We start from the raw sequence: 16,141 nt of genomic DNA, 5'->3' as shown, positions 1-16,141 counted from the left end.
GAGGGAGGAGGCAGCTGCTGGGGGGCCCAGCTGCTGCTACGTCTTATTTCTAGCCTGGCCTCCAGGGACCTCTAAAGTGTTTGCACAGTCACGTGATTTCTTCATTATAAATTCCTAGAAGTGAATGGAGTGTCATTTGGAATGCCCTAGGGACCGTTACTGAATCATTATATACAGTGAACCAAGGGCCCTAGTACCACCGCGTGGGTGAATCTGGTCTCTCTTTCCTCCTTTAAGGGGTGTTTAAAGCAGGAGATCCCCTATGGGTGGGGACTGTGTTGACATTAATTAGCATCTGTCCTCAGCTGCCCAGACTGAATGCGGAGACTTACAGAAATAAGGTTGGGCCCTGTCTGAGGTCAGGTTCCCTTAGAAGCAGAGTCACTTGGTCACTGTGTACATGATGTACTGAGGGTCTGATCTCAGGGACCGAGGGAAGCAGAACAGGGCAGGTCCTCAGCCTGATCCCACAGGAAGCATGAATGAAACACAGAAGAGCCAAATCTGACTACCTGTTGGATCTGTTTCTTTTACTTTAACCTTTGCTTCTCGTTGCTTTTGTTCACTAAAAGGATACTGTCTGTACATAGTGGCCTGCCTTGGAGAACCCTGCCCCTCTGCCTGAATGTTAAACCAAAGTGCCTTTGTTCAGGGAAGCATCCTGACCCCGCCCACCTGTGGCTGGCTGCAAGAAAGAAGAAATTAACACACCCCCTCCCCAAGGCTGGCCATTCCAGGGGATATTTGCAAAACTTATGGCCCTTTTACTTCCTCATCTCCTCCCCCTCTCTGTGCTATAAAAGAAACTGGCATCCAAACCCCAATAAGATGGTTTCTCGGAGACACTAGTCTGCCATCTTCTCCATCTGCCTCAACATCTTGTCTCCGATTCATTGGCCTGTCGAGCGGCGAGCAGAGTGAGCTTGGACTTGGTAACGTCAATAGCACTAAAAGTTTGTCTCACCGGACGTAAGGGGGCCGGAGGGTTACACCTCTGCCTCTGTCACTGGCCACTCCTGGCTGGGAGGATAAGGGGGTGTGTAACCTCCCAGGCATCACTGGCTCTTAGCGGCCCAGGGCATTTCTCTGGAGGAGGTATAAGCTGTGCGCAGCCAACACCCACAGCAGCTGGGAACGGGGTACCCAGCTGTAAAGGGGGTCTGGGCGGGGCACTAGCATCTTCTACAGGTCTCAAAGGCCTGGGGCCAGAAAGAATTCCAAGGACTTAGAGAGAACGACAGGAGAGCCTAAGAGCTCCACGCTAGAGGTGAGAGTGAGTGATGGTGGTCCACTGGGAGTCCCTACCTGACGTGTAACTCTGCCAGGGTCCGGCACATGCTCACTGCACTCAGCACACGGCACACCCCGGCCAGAGAAAGCCCATTGCTGCTGAGGCTGCGGAGAGGAGAAGGGAGATGGCCATTAGCAGGCGGCTGGAGTCCCCAGCGCCACACAGCTCCAGCCGCCTCCTCCTGGCTCAGCAGCTGGCTGGCTGTCACTCGTGGAATGTCCTGGGTCTTTAACCAGGGCGTCTTAAAGGGTGAGCCATGAAGCATATGACCTCTTGCCCCACACAGAGAATAAGGTCCTCCAGCTGGAGCAGTAAGAGCTGACTCACTGTTTTTGCTTCTCTGATCCTCAGTTTTCTGGTCTGAAAAAAACTCACCATTTTAATCCCATTTTACCAATGGGGAATCTGAGGCCCAGAGATAGGAAGTTACCTCCCCAGGGTCACAAAGCTACTGAGTGACAGAGCCAGGGTCTAAATGCAAAGCCAAGACCCCAAACCACTGATACCCTAACCTCAACACTCCCCCACTCCCACTCCCACTTGACGCTAAGACCCCAACATATCCCCCCACCCAATAGCACCCCTAGCCCACACCGTGCAACACCACAGCACACCCAATAGCCTACTACCCTTTCTTCTCATTCCACCACCACAATGACCCACCCCTTCACCCCAAAACCATATCCCACCGTACCACTTCCCACTCCAACAGCCCCGCACCCATCCACCCAATACCCTAGCGCTGCCCCAGTGCAACTCCGCATCCCACCCCACCCCGGGGCCGTTGTCAGGACAAACTGGAATACAAGCTACTGATGTACGGTGAACACGTTCTACATGTTCAAGGGATTTTAATAACTGGAACAAAGTAGCTCATGCCAGAGGCATGCAAGGCATGGTTGAACCACTCCGCCTGCGCTGGAGCTGGGAGAGAAAGCAGAGCTGGCCGGTGAAGCAGCACTGTTTCTGGTGACTGTGGGCACGGGGACCAGGGGTGGCGGGGACCAGCTGGGGCTCTCCTGGGCCCTCCCTGGTAGTTGACAGTGGGGTGGGCGACTCACTCCAGCTTCCTGGCGATGTGCAGCTGGGGTGCAGCCTCCGCCATCAGTTGACAGCCTTCATCTTCCAGCTGGTTCCCTGAGAGGCTGAGACAGAGGGGTCTGATGTCCTGTGCTGCCCCTCAACCCTCAGCGTTCACACAGTCAAAGCATCCCTCCAACAAATGAGACTCAATTATAATGAACGTTGAAAGATTGTGTACCACGTGCCTGGCACTGTCCTAGATGCTCTTACAATTATTGGATATTTAATCCTCATAACAACCCTGTGAAGTAGGCACTATTATTATCCTCATTTTACTGATGAGTTAACCGATGGTTAAAACACTTGCTCAAAGTTGGGCCTGGGATTTGAACTCCGGCAGCCTGACTTCAAGGCCCCATCCTCAACTGTTTCTTTATGCTGCAACCTACATAATTACTTCTCGTGGTGAGCTCCACGCTCATCGGGAAATCTGATCTAGTCTGGGGACCAGGAAAGGCTTGCCTGCTGGTGAGAAAACTGGGGGAGGGACAGGCTTGGTGGTGGCGAGGTGGGTGGAAGTATGTGAGTTGGGTAAAAACCACCTTCTAATCCTGTCTTGGTTCTCCCAATGGGACAAGGTCAAGGCTCAAGCTTTGGTCACCAAGGCAACCCTCACCCCGTCCATCTTGCCCTAGGGTGGGGCCACTCAAAATACATGATGGCATTTCATCACCCCACCTTCATGCCCATTTGATTTCCTCGGATGACCGTGGCAGGGGTCCCTTCCCGGTGACATGACAGGACCTCCACCAATCCCCAAACCCCACTCTCAAAGGCTCTGCTCAGGAGCTGGACATCATGGGAATTTCTCCAGCCCAAAAAGAGAAGGTCATCTCATGTTACTCTGGGAGGAAGACAGCGTGAGGGGACCCTGAGGGCTGTGGTCTGGAAGACAAGACTACACGTGATGAGGTTTCTGCTTCGCAGATCTCAGTGAGGATGAGGCCAGGAGCCAGACTGTCTGAGCCTGAACCCTGGCCTAGACTCTTCCTAGCCTTGTGACCTTGAGCAAATTTACCCTTCCGTGGCTTAATTTCCTCCACTATAAAATGCACATAGTAACAGTACTTCCATCATAGAGATACAAGGATTAAACGAGAGGATGTATGTGAAAGCACCTGGGACAGGACGGGTGCTAAATAATGGGAGCTGTTAGGATGATTTGATCCCCCAAATTCTTAATGAAGCAGCATGCCCTTCCCCACACCGCCCACCCAAAGCTGAGGCCTTGCCTACGCTGCCCTGCCCTCCCTTTCTGTCTCCTGTCCCAGCGCTCCCCATCATACTCACTCCACTTCATCCAGGTGTGGACCTTCCCGGAGCTGGGCTAGGAGCGCTTCCACATCACGGACCCCGAGCTGACACTTCTGGAGCCTGCGGTGGGAGTAGGGCCGAGAGGCTCAAGGTAAGAAGCTACGCTATGCCTCCTGAAGCTCTGAGTGCGGCTACCAGGAAGGAGCTGCAGCAGCCAGGGGGTTGGCAGACCTGGGTCTAATCTTGGCCTTGTTTTTCAGTAGCTGGGTGACCTGCGATAAGGCACCTAACCTACCTGAGACTCAGTTTTCTCCTCTACCAAATGGGATGAATAATGTGTACTTTGCAGGGTTTTCAAAAGAATCACAGTGAGGCAATGGATATAAAATACTACAGTGCCAAGCACAGAGCAAGGGCCCATTAAATTACAGCTATTATTGTTGTTATGACAAGTGTTCCTTGCTCAGGCAGGGATGGGTTACTCATGTCCTTTCCCCGCTCCACATCTGCTTCTCCCTTTATCCTCCCTGCCCCTGCCGTGCCTCCTCTGGGAAGGGACCCTCCCCCCATATCATATCCCTCCCCTCAAAGCAATGGATCCCATCCCACTGAGGTACCTGAGTGCCAGGCTTCTCCTCTGAGCCTCTTTCCTCTGGTTGGCATTGCCCCATAGGTCTGGGTCTCTGGCAAGAACAAATCCAACACTGGCCTGGGCTCAAGAGTCCAGGGCCTGATGGACCAAACCTCTTCCCTTGGTTTCTAGGAACTGAAGACCCTAGAGCATGACCCACAGTGAATGAATAACAAAGATGGTTGCCTGAAGGTACTAAAGGTGCTACTCAGCAAAGCAGCAGGGAAAAAGGTTTAAGGTCAGTTGGGACCTTTATTCAAATTCTGGCTCTGCCATATATAGCTGTATGGCCTTGGGTAAGTCACTTCACCCATCTGAGCCCCACTTTTCTCTTTTCTAAAGTGGGATGACAACATCCAACACATAGTGACCGAAGGACTGAATGAGACGATGTATGGTCAAGTGCCCAGCATAGGCAAGCTTAGCAAAGTGCAGGCTTAGTGAAAAGAAGCTGCTGTTGTCTAAGATGCCATAGTCTCCATTTGTAGATGTACCATCTGTGGTTCAGAAGGCCAGGAGCATGGACCGCATGTGGGTGCAGGCTGTGGGAAGCCAAGGCACCACCCAGTGTTCTCTCCAACTGGGCCAGGGGAGGACCGGGGTCTGCAGGGATGCTGGAACATCATGGATTTTCATAGACTTCTAGATCAGTGCTGTCCAAAAGAACTCTCTGCAAGGATGGAAATGTTTTGTATTTGTTCCATCCACTATGGGAGCCACTAGCCAACTGTGGCTATTGAGCACTTGAAATGTGGCTAAAGTGGCTGATGAACTGAAATGATCACTTTATTCAATTTTAATTAATATAAAATTAAATAGCCACATGGGCTAGTAGCTACCGTATTGGGCATCACAGCTCTCTGCAGTCAGAGGGTAAAAAGACATTGGTCCTCCCAGATCCCTGTATGGGTGAGGAAACTGAGGCTCAGAGCAGGGAAAGGACTTGCATGAGGACATACAACTTCATGTGTTTCTGAGTCTCACAGGGAGGGATGTGAGGGAAACACAGAAAGTTCTTTAATGGAAAGGCAACTTCCCTATTTCTGCCCAGTAAGGACTGGCCAAGCTGGAATCCATGCACAGCTGGAACAGCTAGCACTTGAATGGCAACTGGATGCCAGCAGTGCTCTAGGCACTTTAAATGTGTTAATTCATTTAATTCTCAGAACAAGTCTAAGATGTTGGTACCATGATTGCCTTCCTCCTTTTTTAATTGGAAGAGTTTTCCCTGCATAGTATCGCCAGTCTCACCATATCTTCATGTCCTCCCTAAGGGTCTGATTCACTCTGAGACTTCTGACGATGCCCGCTCATCACAGGAGCTGGATGTGGTCCAGAGACACTAGAGGAAGCTAAGACCTTGGCCAACTCTGAGAAGTAAGTCATTTCCCAGGGGAGCAGTAGCAAGAAAAATCCCCGCATTCCAGCTCTTCCTAAACTCTTTTTGCCACTTTTCCCCACAACTACCTAAGCCCAGATTGCTTCTCAGAATGAGCCCAAGCCCACCCCATCCCTAGCTTCTTACCCTTGTAGCTCTGTAGCCGTCTCTGTGGGTGGGGATAGAAGGAAGATGAGGTCCGCCTTCCTGCAGGGTCAGACACTGAGCCGTGAAACCAGTACACCAGCCCTACCTGTGCACCCTGTGCTGCCCCAAACATCCAGAGAAAGCTGATTTTGTAATCGACACAGAAACAGAACTGGCATAAGTGCTCAATATCAGACATGTAAAATTGTGACTATGTCGTTGCTAGACGAATCCTGAGTGTTTTAAAAAGTCAGGAAAACAATTTTTGCTAGAAAAATTACAAAAGTTAGGAATGCTGAGAGTTTCTATAGGAGCCGCAGTGTTGGGATTAAGAGGCATTACACTCCATCTACCCCGCGACCCCAACTGGCTAGTTCAGCACCACGGAGAGCGACACGGGACTCAGGATTCCCTCCGCTCTGCCTATTGTTCCTAGATTTGTTGATTCATTCCCTCAACCACCCATCCATCCGTCTATCCATTTATCTTTCCACTCATTCACTATTTATTGAGTACGAGGTGCCAGGACTGAGCTGGGCTCTGGAGATACTGATGTGAGTAAAACAAGACTCATGCACGCACACGTAGGTCTTGCAGACCAGTGGCCTCCTCCTTTTCCCATCCCCACTTTCTCCTCCCCTTTTCTCAAGACCCTGAAGGCCAGGACCCCATTCCCCCGCTCACCTGACCTGCAGCATCCTGACGGTGGGGCACGTGACTGCCACATTCGTCAAGGAGAGGAGGGTTGACACGGAGACCTTGCTGAGGCTCAGGCTGCATGATTGTGGCAAAGGTGTCAGGAGTGAATCCCCCATCCCATCCACCCCAGACTCTCTCTGCTCTCCAAGGGAGGAGGGGGAGGTCACTCAGGCAGGGGTGGTGGAAAGACAGCTTACTCAAGCTTCCGGAGCCGCGGCAGGCAAGGCAGTACCTCCACGATGCTCAGCACGTCCCAGTCCTTGAGCTGGTTGTCCCGAAAACTGTAGGGAGACCGAGGCCCAGTCCCTCAGCCTTGGGGTTGAGAGACTTGGGAGCCCCAGGTGGCAGGCGACAGGCGTGGCCATCTTCATGCAGGAGACACAAGATAGGGGCCTACAAGAAGTTCGTGGTATCCAGCAGGCCCAGCTAGGAGGAAAGGCCCTCTGCTGGCCTCACTTCCATCCCAGTTCAGTCCCTCTGGGACAGTTTCTGCCTGGTGGCCCAAGGGATCCAGATGATGGACTGTGAAGGCCTCATGAGGTGGGAGGAGGGGACCCAGCGCCCTGCTCTCTAGGCTCTGTCTGGGATGTGCCTGAGGCCTGAGTTCACCGGGCCTCTTGGTTCCCAGGTGATAGGCAGACTGGGATGCAGGAGAAGCTGCTTGCAGCCTCACCTCTGGCCCTGATTCACCCAAAGCCCTAGGCCAAGCACTTTCCTTTCTGACCTCACATTCCCCACCTGTCAAATGGGGTCCACAAACGGCCCTGCCTGGGTTCCTAGCTAGAGGGACAAAACAGCTGAAGAGTAAAAGGGTGCCTCTGCGTGTAATCACTTGGTCAGGACAAAGGACCAGAAATCGTGAACTTGTTGACATTTACTTTTCTTTCTTAATTATTGAGAGTGACCTTAATCTTTTCCCCCATCACCCAGAGTGATCATGAACAAAGACACCCAGCAGAGGGGACAGAGCAGAGCTCTGGCCCAGCTAATGCTCCACTCGACAAGCAGTGCACCCTACTGCTGGGCTGCATCTGCCTGGATGAAGGAGAGTCTTCTCTAAATCTCATAAAGGTGCCATATTAGGCAGCAGTGGTCCTGCCGGACAGATGCTAAGGAGGATCCCTGGTCCCACCCTTCTCAGGCCACTCGTCACAGACACAGGGCAGGAGTATATTCATACATACGTGCTTAGACATGTATGTGGATCTAAGTGTGCAGGCATGTGTGTGCTGCACATGTGCATGTATGTGTGGCATATACTTAAGTGAGCAGGCAAGTGCAAGTGTGTGTGCACATATGTGCATGAATGTGGACGTATGTGTGTGTTTCATGCCTTTATGTGTACCCACACAGCACCTGCCTTCTCTCAGGGTCACAGAAAGAAGGGAGGGACCCTCAAAACTCAAGCTCCTTCAAGATGTCCCAAAATATTAGCACTTCTCTGGGGTCTCTGGGAGCCTTGTGTTTGGATCCAGTCCCACCCAGTTCTTGGATTGATGCCTCTCCTCTCTGGGTCTCACTGAAAAAGCAGTGGCCAGACCCTAATGGAATATACAGGACCCAGTCCAGGCTCAAGGGGGTCCCTGGGACCTGGACAGTGCATCCTCCCCTCAGCCAGCGAGCCCTCCTGGAGATCACTCACCTGATCTCTTCCAGCTGTGGACAGAGGGGCAAAGCCTGCACCAGGTGGCTGATGCCTTGAGCAGTGATCTTACTTCCTGCTAACCTACAGGGTAAGCAAAGATAGTGGGAAGAATGGGGATGGGAAAGGGGACAGACCAGGAATCTGCCCTGTGCAGGGTTGAGGGGCGGGAGGAGAGTTCCAAGCATCGCCGGCTGAGGATCCATCTCGGTCCCAAGCCCTGACTCACCCCAGCTTCTTCAGGCTCCCCATTGTCGGCAAGCACCTGGAGAGGGCTTCGGCAAAGGCGTCCCCACACTTCCTGCTCTTAAAGCTGCCACGGGAAGAGGCGAAGTGGCAGAAGATCAATGGTGGGCAGGGCTTAGAGTTCATCACCCATTCCCTCCTCTGAGAGATGGAATTTAATCCAGTAATGGCAATAGTAGTAGTTGTTGCTGTAATTGTTGTAGTAGTAACAAATACATATTATGGCAGACACTGCTAATCGTCTACCAAAACCCATTCTCCGCTGTAGCTATCACTGGGAACATGGTTTCCCGGCCAGAGTTGGTGTTTCCCAGCCTCCCCTGCAGCTCAGTGTGACCATACGACTCCGACTATGTTGTCACCACTGGAATATGAATGGAAAGGATGTGCTCTATTTCCAGGACTGAGCTTTAACCCATTGGGCATGTCTAATCCGTGTTCTCTCTTTACTTTCCCCCAAGCCAGAGCACAGATGTGTCTGTGACCCAGCTCTGACCACGCAGATCAAGATGCCCAAGGAGATGATGCTGCAACCATGGAAGGGACCTGGGTCTCTTCATGGCCATGTGGAGCTGAGCCATCCCACTGACCTGGACCACTTACCTCTGAGTCTTCCATAAGAGTGAAAACAAAAACAAAAACAAAAACCACCACATTATTTAATCCACTGTATATGGAGGGGGAGGGATTCTTTGTTATTGCAGCCTAAACTTTTCTCTAGCTACTACACATATCGAGCCTTTACTCTGTGCCAGGAACTGTGCCACGAAGTGTTTTTCATGCATTATTTCATCTCATTCTCCCAACAACCCTATCAAGGAGGTATTATTACTGATTCATTTTAGGCATAAAGAGACTCAAGCTGAGAGGTTAAATACCCTGTCCAAAGCAAGGAGGCTCTAATCACACATCCTGGATCAGATGCTCCAGCCCATGACTGAGAGAAAAAGAGGGAAAGACTGAATCCAGAAACCATAACTAGAGATCTAACTGGACCCCAGAGTTCCTGGAGAGGCAAGGACCTTCCTCACCGTGTCACAGGCTAAGGGGCAGTAAGGAAGAACCTATCTGTTCTGATATTCAAGATTCTTCCTCAGTTTTCCTCAGCTGGGTTCTGCCGAGACTGGCTGGCCTCTGCTCTCCCAAAAGTCCAGTTCTCTCCCAGGGATGTTCCCAGGTACCCCCCAGAGCTCCCCTGTCCTTACTCTCACCTGAGATTCTCTACCTGCCCACAGCCTGCCAGGGCTTCAGGGCAGCGGGGCTCCAGGGGGCAGCGCTCAAAATCCAGGTGGATGGGGGTATCCCTGTGCCCTAGGATGTTGGTCAGGGCAGCCAGGTCGGCGTAGGTCAGCAGGAAGTTGTGGAAGGGCATTTGACGGGGGAGGCTCTGGGCTGTGAAGCCAGCCAGCTCAGGCACCTGTGTCTCACCGACACAGCGACACAGCTCTACAACCTTTGGTCCCGTGAGCCTGCGGGTGGCCAACTTCCTCAGTGCTTGCACCACTGCTGCCTGCTTGGTACCCACCCAGGCCTCGTCCTGCTGTGCCAGGAGGCTGAGGAAGGGGCGGCAGGCACAGGATGCCAGGCCCGCCAGAAAGGTGGGGAGGTGGTCTGTGAGGCCCAGTCTAGCTTTGCTTCGCTGTACCCAGCGAGAAGTGAGGGTGACATGTTGGGAGAGTGTATCTTTGTCCACCTGGGGGCTGGCCATCAGGTGCAGGGCAGCAAAAAACTCCTGCAGGCTTAGGTGGGTGAAGGCATAGCCTGTCTCCTGGTGCCCGGGCCCCGTGCACACACAGAAGGAGGTCATCAGGCCGAGGGCAGCCCCGAAGGCCATCACGGGTGGAGGGATGTCACCTGCAGAGAAGATGACCTTCCCTGTCTCCAGGCCCCGCAGGGCCACCTCCCCGAGACCCAGCAGGGACTCGGCAGGCAGGAACCCTTGGGGGCTGAGGGTTAGCACCATCTGCACGTAGTTCTGGGTCATGGTGGGCAGGAGGGCCGCAGACTGGCCTGGAGAGCTGCCCGGGAGCAGATGGGAGAGGCAGAGGCAGGCGACTCGGCACAGAGCGGGCAGGGCACACATGCTCCAGAGACGTCTGTCTGCCCGCAGCTCTGCTAGGGCTGCCTCCTGGGATGGCTGGTCGCTGAAGAAGCGGCTCACGTACTCCTCCACCCGTGGTCCGTCAAAGCCCCACATGTGGACCGTGGCCACCTCGGTGGGCAGGCAGGCGGGCAGCTTCCCTGGACGGGAGGTGGCCATTACCCAGCAGCCCGGCAGGAGGGTCCCACGGCAGAGGCGGGAGAAGAGGGTGAGGGCTGATGCTGGGTCCTCAGGGCCTGCAGTCTCCTTGCTGGAGCAGGGGTGGAAGACCTCGTCCAGCCCATCAAAGATCAGCAGGGTTCCGTTAGCATTCTCCTGCAGGTACTCGAAGACGGCCTCGGGGCCAGCCTCAGGCCTCAGGTACAGATCAAAAAGGAGCTGGGGTAGCGTCAAGAAACCTGTGATCACGTTGAGCTGGCGGAATTCGAACAGGAACAGGGCCTGGAAGCGGTCCAGCTGCCCATCAGCCCACTTCTGGCAGAGCCGGTGGGCCAGCGTGGTCTTGCCCATGCCCGACTTCCCCAGAAGCACCGTCACTCTTGGGCCCCTGTTGGCCTTGGTATTGAAGAGGTCCCGAATGTTCACGTCGGTGCCATCTTCCGCCTTGGGGTCCCCTCTAACGGCCCCCTCCTGAGCGTCGAAGGGTGCTGAGGCCCGGCTCCATTGCAAGATCGGAGGGATGTAGACTTGGGGGAAGGCAAGCGGCTGCCCTGGCCTGGGGGTCCTGTCGGCATAGCGCTGCTGGGCAGAAGTCCTAAGCAGCTGCAGGTACCTCTTGGCCAGCTCTGCAGGGGACAGGGAGATTGCATGAGAGCGGGGGGCCTCCCCGCGCCGCTCACCACAGTATCAGGTTGTTGGGAGCCTGTAGCCTTGGCCATGTACGTATGGGGATGGGGGACGGCAAGAGCACACAGGTGCTCTTATGCCCCCCAAATTCCTAGAATTAATTGGCTCTACAGAAGCACAGGCTCTGACAGCCGTTTACACAGGGAAGTAGGAATGGGGAAGTGTGGACCACGGCTCTATTTGTTTTGCAACAATGTAAGTGGTGTAAAGTTTTCAATGAGATGGGGGAGGGGAAAGGGGGCACTTCCTTTGCAATATCTTATTGGAACAAGCTTTCACTGTGATATCGAAGTAACCTGCCTGCGGCCCCCATCCCCACAGTGTTTCAGCTGTGTGATGCCCATGATGACCACTAACACGCTGTGGGCCCAGGCACTGGACAATCGGAACTGCGGAAGCTGGTCAATAGTCAATACCTACATTGCCGGGTGTTGACTTTAATTGCAGGGTCATTTGGGAGATCTTGGGTGGCCCAGGGGAGGGCCCGGGGCCACTGTTGGGGGACACTGGATACCCCTGCTAGGGGGGCGCCTGACATAGTGTCCTATTTTATACAGATATGAATCCTCTGACCAGCTGTGAATCCTCTGGCTATGCCCCATGGGGCTGGGTTTCCCAGCTGGTGGGACAACTGGTGGAGAATGACAGAAGTTTCTGTCCCGGCCTGACCGGTCCACAGCAGCCCCCATGTCTTCCCAGGGGCCCCCAAGGCTTCTTCTGCCTTGCTATCCAGCTCAGCCCTAAACTGGCCAATGGGAGCCCAGTTCTGAGGTCATGCTGTTTACATCCCTGGAGCTCCCTCAACCCTGAGGACATGGGAGTATCCCCGGAAAAGCCTGGATGGTGAAGCTGCGACCTGCTGGGATGCTGTGAGCTCCTTCAGCTGAGCCGTCTCTGGAGAAGCCCCGCTGTGGCCCACTGGGCAAGGTGCTTCCTTGCCAGACCTAGCTCTCTCCTCTGCCCACCCAGGACCTCCTCTTCTCCCCTCCTGGGAGCTTGGAAGACAAGAGTCAGGGGGCCCATGACTGGAAGCCTGTTATCAGAGGACAGAGTCCAGGATCTGTGTCCTTGCCCCAAGGCAATCCAATCCAGTGTTCGGGCCCCCCCCAACCTTGGTACCCACCTTGCTCCTGCTTCTTGAACTGCTTTGGGCGAGGTGAGGACCCACAGCTCTGATGAGGCCGCTTAAGTCCTGGAAAGAATGAAGGAAGGAGTAAGGGGTGAGGTCTGGGGGCCTGGGCTGAGGGGGTAGCCAGCACCTTCAGGGAGCTCTATTCCACAGACAGGCAGCAGCCAGACAAGTATATCCACACGCAGGGACTGAGTGAAGGCAGACGGCAGGCAAAGGCTGCACCAGCATCAGTTCCTGTTTGCAGAGGGGTCCCAGGCCCAAGTGAGAGGGCTGGAGGCTCTGGGCCTGGGCATCTCCCAGCCCAGAATGCAGGAAGCAGGGCCCACAGCCAACAGCCTCAAGCACCAAATGGCTTGGAAAGCACCCAGCTCTGGGCACTGCTGGTTGGAAAAGTGGAGCTTCCACGAGGCTTCGTCAGGCCTGTGCCCTCCCTCCTGTACCAGTGTGTTTTATCCCCTTTTTTTCACATCTTCCAAACTTCCTCATTTCTCTTACTAGTTTCATGAGTTCTTGTCTGGTTGCATGGATTTTCAAGAGTCACTTTAATACCTTTCAGAAGAGGTTGGGAAAGCAAGAAGGAGAACAAGAAGGAAGGGGAGACAGAAAGGAGGGGAGGAAGAAAGAAAGAGGGCTATGGAAGAATTTTAAGAAGTAAAGCAGGACACTCCTACAGCCAGGCACTGGTGATCAATCAGAACGGCCGCTGGAGCAGGTCTCTTGCCCCGCCAGGTGTTAAACTTTTAGATGTTGGTCTGCAGGGAAACCCAGGGGTCCCGAAGAGGGGCTGAAATCAGTGTAAGATATATTGGGGGGCACTGAGCGGCTTGCAGGATCTTAGTTCCCCGACCAGGGATTGACCTGTGCCCTCGGCAGTGACAGCACTGAGTCCTAACCACTGGAACACCAAGGAATTCCCTTGTATTTCAATATTTTAACGAGTCTTTTACTAATAACGGACTCACTAGCTAAATATCAACCAGGCCTGGTCACAGCCAGGTGACAAGTATTCCAGCTCAGTGATAAGGGACAGAGGGACCAGGTATCAAACAGTTTTGATTTATTGGGGAGCTAGGATTACGGGATGGATGTTTTCTGTTATAGCCATGCACAGATATAAGTAAAAAGTCAATATTTCTATAGAAATAAAGGTTCTGAAACCACAGCAAACATCATACTTAATGGTCAAAGACGGAAAGCTTTCCCTCTAAGATCGGGAACAAGGGAAGGATGCCTGCCTTCACCACTTCAACTCAACACAGAACTGGCAGCTCTAGCCAGAGCAATTACGCCAAAAAAAGAAATAAAAGGCAGTCAAATTGGAAAAAAGAAGTCAACTTATCTCTGTTTGCAGATGATCAGATCTTATATGCAGAAAACCCCAAAGAGAGCCACAAAAAAGCTGTTAAAACTAATAAATGAATTCAGCAAAGTAGCAGGATATAAAGTCAACACACAAAAGTCAGTTACCCCCAATAAAGATGTTAAAAAAAAAAAAAGTCAGTTACATTGCTATACATGAACAATGAACAATCTGAAAAGAAAATGACCAAACTAATTCCATCTACAGTAGTATCAAAAAGCACAAAATACTTAGGAATTAACTTAACCAAGGACGTGAAAGATTTGTACAATGAAAACTACAGAATGTTGCTGAAAGAAATTAAAGAAGACATAAATAAATGAAACACATGTTCGTGAATTGGAAGACTTAATAATGTTGAAAATTTCAGTATTACCCAAAGGGATCTACAGATTCAATGCAATCTCTATTACAATCCCAATGCCTTTTTTTGCAGAAATAGAGCCCATCCTAAAATTCATGTGGAATCTCAAGGGACCCCAAATGGTCAAAACAATCCCGAAAAAGAACAAAACTGGAGGATTCACACTTCCTGATTTCAAAACTTACTACAAAGCTACAATAATCAAAAACAGTGTGGTATTGGCATAAAGACAGACATAAAGACCAATGGAATGGAATAGACAGCCCAGAAATAAACCCTCACATATATGGTCAAGTGATTTTTGACAAGGGTGCCAAGACCATTCAGTGGGGGAAAGGACAGTCTTTTAAACAAATGGTGCTGGGAAAACTGGATATCCACATGCAAAGGAATAACGTTGGACTCTTACCTAACACCAAATACAAAACCTAACTCCAAGTGGATCAAGGGCCTAAATGTAAGACCTAAAACAATAAAACTCTTAGAAGCAAACATAAGATGAAAGTGTACGACACCGGGACTGGCAATGATTTCTTGGAGATGACACCAAAGGCACAGACATCAAAAGAATAAATAGAAAAATTGGACTTCATAAAAATTTTTAAAATCATACATCACAAGACCCTACCCACAAAGTAAAAAGGCAACCCACAGAATAGGAGAAAATATTTGCAAACCATATATCTGATAAGGGATTAATATCCATAATATAGACAGAACTCCTAAAACTCCACAACAAAAAACCAAAGAAGCCAATTCAAAATGGGCAAAGGACTTGAACAGACATTTCTCCAAAAAAGATATATGAACGGCCAATAAGCACATGAAAAGGCGCTCAACATCACTAATCATTGGGACTTCCCTGGTGGGCCAGTGGGTAAGACTCCGTACTCCCAATGCAGGGGGCCCGGGTACGATCCCTGGTCGGGGAACTATGTCCTGCATGCCACAACTAAGAGTCCACACACCACAACTAAAGACCCTGCACGCTGCAACTAAAGATCCCGCATACCGCAACTAAGACCCAGTGCAACATAAATAAATAAATTTTAAAAAATCACTAATCATTAGGGAAATGCTAATCAAAACTACAATGAGATACCACCCCACACCCATTAGGATGGCGACTATCAAAAAAACAGAAAACAAAAAGTGTTGGTGAGGATGTGGAGAAACTGGAACCCTTGTGCACTGTTGGTAGGAATGTAAAATGGTGAAGCTTCTGTGGAAAACACTGTGGAGTGTCTCAAAAAATTAAAAATAGAGTTGACATATGACCCTGGATCCTGGATATATATTCAAAAGAATTGAAGCAGGGTCTTGAAGAGATATTTGTTTACCCATATTCATAGCAGCATTATTCACAATAGCTAAAATATGGAAACAACCCAAGAGTCCACCGAAGGATGAACGGATAAGCAAAATGTGATTTACACATACAGTGGAATGTTAGCCTTAAAAAGGAAGGAAATTCTGACACTTGCTACAACATGGATGAACCTTGAGGACATTATGCTAAGCGAAATAAGCCCGTCAAAAAGGACAAATATTGTATGATTCCACTTATACAACGTACTTAGAGTAGCTAAAGTCATAGAGAGAGAAAGTAAATGGTGGTTACCAGGGGCTGGGGGAGGGCTGAATGGAGAGTTATTGTTTAATGGGTAGAGTTTGCTTTACCAGATGAAAAGAATTATGGAGATGGATGGTGGTGGTGGCATGATGATGTGAGTGTATTTAATACACTGAACTGTACACTCAAAAGTAGTCATGATGGTAAATTTGGTTCCATGTAATTTACCACAGTAAAAAGAAAAACAAAAGAAAGATTCTGAACAGAGTGTGGCCTATGAATCAGTGAGGCGGACCATCTGATCGCTGAGCTCGCTGCGCTCCGTCAGAGGCTCCCTGGGTGTGGACGGCAGTTTGTGGGTTAGTGTCAGGCCTGCGGGTGTCTGAATGGTGAG

The 16,141-nt window shown here is 51.2% G+C and overlaps 1 protein-coding gene across 4 annotated transcripts in view; it reads right to left on the bottom strand.

Moving 5' to 3' along the window:
* Positions 1 to 16,141, bottom strand: part of NLRC5 (NLR family CARD domain containing 5) — a 77,408-nt gene that overhangs the window by 37,188 nt on the left and 24,079 nt on the right. For all 4 annotated transcript variants that reach the window (XM_060132543.1, XM_060132544.1, XM_060132545.1 and 1 more), the window contains 11 exons: positions 12,442 to 12,510; positions 9,583 to 11,257; positions 8,355 to 8,438; positions 8,126 to 8,209; positions 6,681 to 6,764; positions 6,469 to 6,558; positions 5,785 to 5,844; positions 4,246 to 4,311; positions 3,665 to 3,748; positions 2,353 to 2,436; positions 1,306 to 1,395 (listed from right to left, as the gene is read on the bottom strand). In XM_060132543.1, the coding sequence (XP_059988526.1) occupies positions 1,306 to 1,395; positions 2,353 to 2,436; positions 3,665 to 3,748; positions 4,246 to 4,311; positions 5,785 to 5,844; positions 6,469 to 6,558; positions 6,681 to 6,764; positions 8,126 to 8,209; positions 8,355 to 8,438; positions 9,583 to 11,257; positions 12,442 to 12,510 (2,470 nt within the window). The remainder of the gene's footprint in view (positions 1 to 1,305; positions 1,396 to 2,352; positions 2,437 to 3,664; positions 3,749 to 4,245; positions 4,312 to 5,784; positions 5,845 to 6,468; positions 6,559 to 6,680; positions 6,765 to 8,125; positions 8,210 to 8,354; positions 8,439 to 9,582; positions 11,258 to 12,441; positions 12,511 to 16,141) is intronic.

This window comes from Lagenorhynchus albirostris, chromosome 19 (assembly GCF_949774975.1).
Source record: "Lagenorhynchus albirostris chromosome 19, mLagAlb1.1, whole genome shotgun sequence".
Classification (NCBI taxonomy): domain Eukaryota; kingdom Metazoa; phylum Chordata; class Mammalia; order Artiodactyla; family Delphinidae; genus Lagenorhynchus; species Lagenorhynchus albirostris.
This window is presented reverse-complemented; position numbering and strand designations above follow the sequence as displayed.